Raw genomic sequence first — 242 nt, 5'->3', positions numbered from 1 at the left:
CCCAAACCCCGAAATCCATCTCAAACCGTATGTTTCAAAACCCAAGACTTCAACCGCTCAACCCCCTCGACGACCGGCGAACAATACTGGCGAACGAAGTCGTCGCCCAGGGGTTGGGACGCTGGCATTCTCCGAGCGGCCTCGAGGGCGTTCGAACCGTCGAAACACACGAAGCAGAAGCGGGTCGTGAACTCCTCCGGTGGGCGTAGGAAAGCGTGGGCGGACATTACCTGGAAAAAGCA

The 242-nt window shown here is 58.3% G+C and overlaps 1 protein-coding gene across 1 annotated transcript in view; it reads right to left on the bottom strand.

The window, feature by feature from the left end:
• Positions 1-6: 6 nt before the first annotated feature.
• LOC119590961 overlaps positions 7-242 on the bottom strand; it is a 1,700-nt gene continuing 1,464 nt past the window's right edge. The window contains exon 3 of the mRNA XM_037939697.1: positions 7-230. Coding sequence (XP_037795625.1) covers positions 21-230 — 210 coding nt within the window. The 3' untranslated portion in view covers positions 7-20. The remainder of the gene's footprint in view (positions 231-242) is intronic.

The sequence above is a fragment of the Penaeus monodon genome, chromosome 28 (assembly GCF_015228065.2).
Source record: "Penaeus monodon isolate SGIC_2016 chromosome 28, NSTDA_Pmon_1, whole genome shotgun sequence".
NCBI lineage: Eukaryota > Metazoa > Arthropoda > Malacostraca > Decapoda > Penaeidae > Penaeus > Penaeus monodon.
The sequence above is the reverse complement of the archived record's forward strand: the minus strand, read 5'-3'. Positions and strand labels throughout refer to the sequence as shown.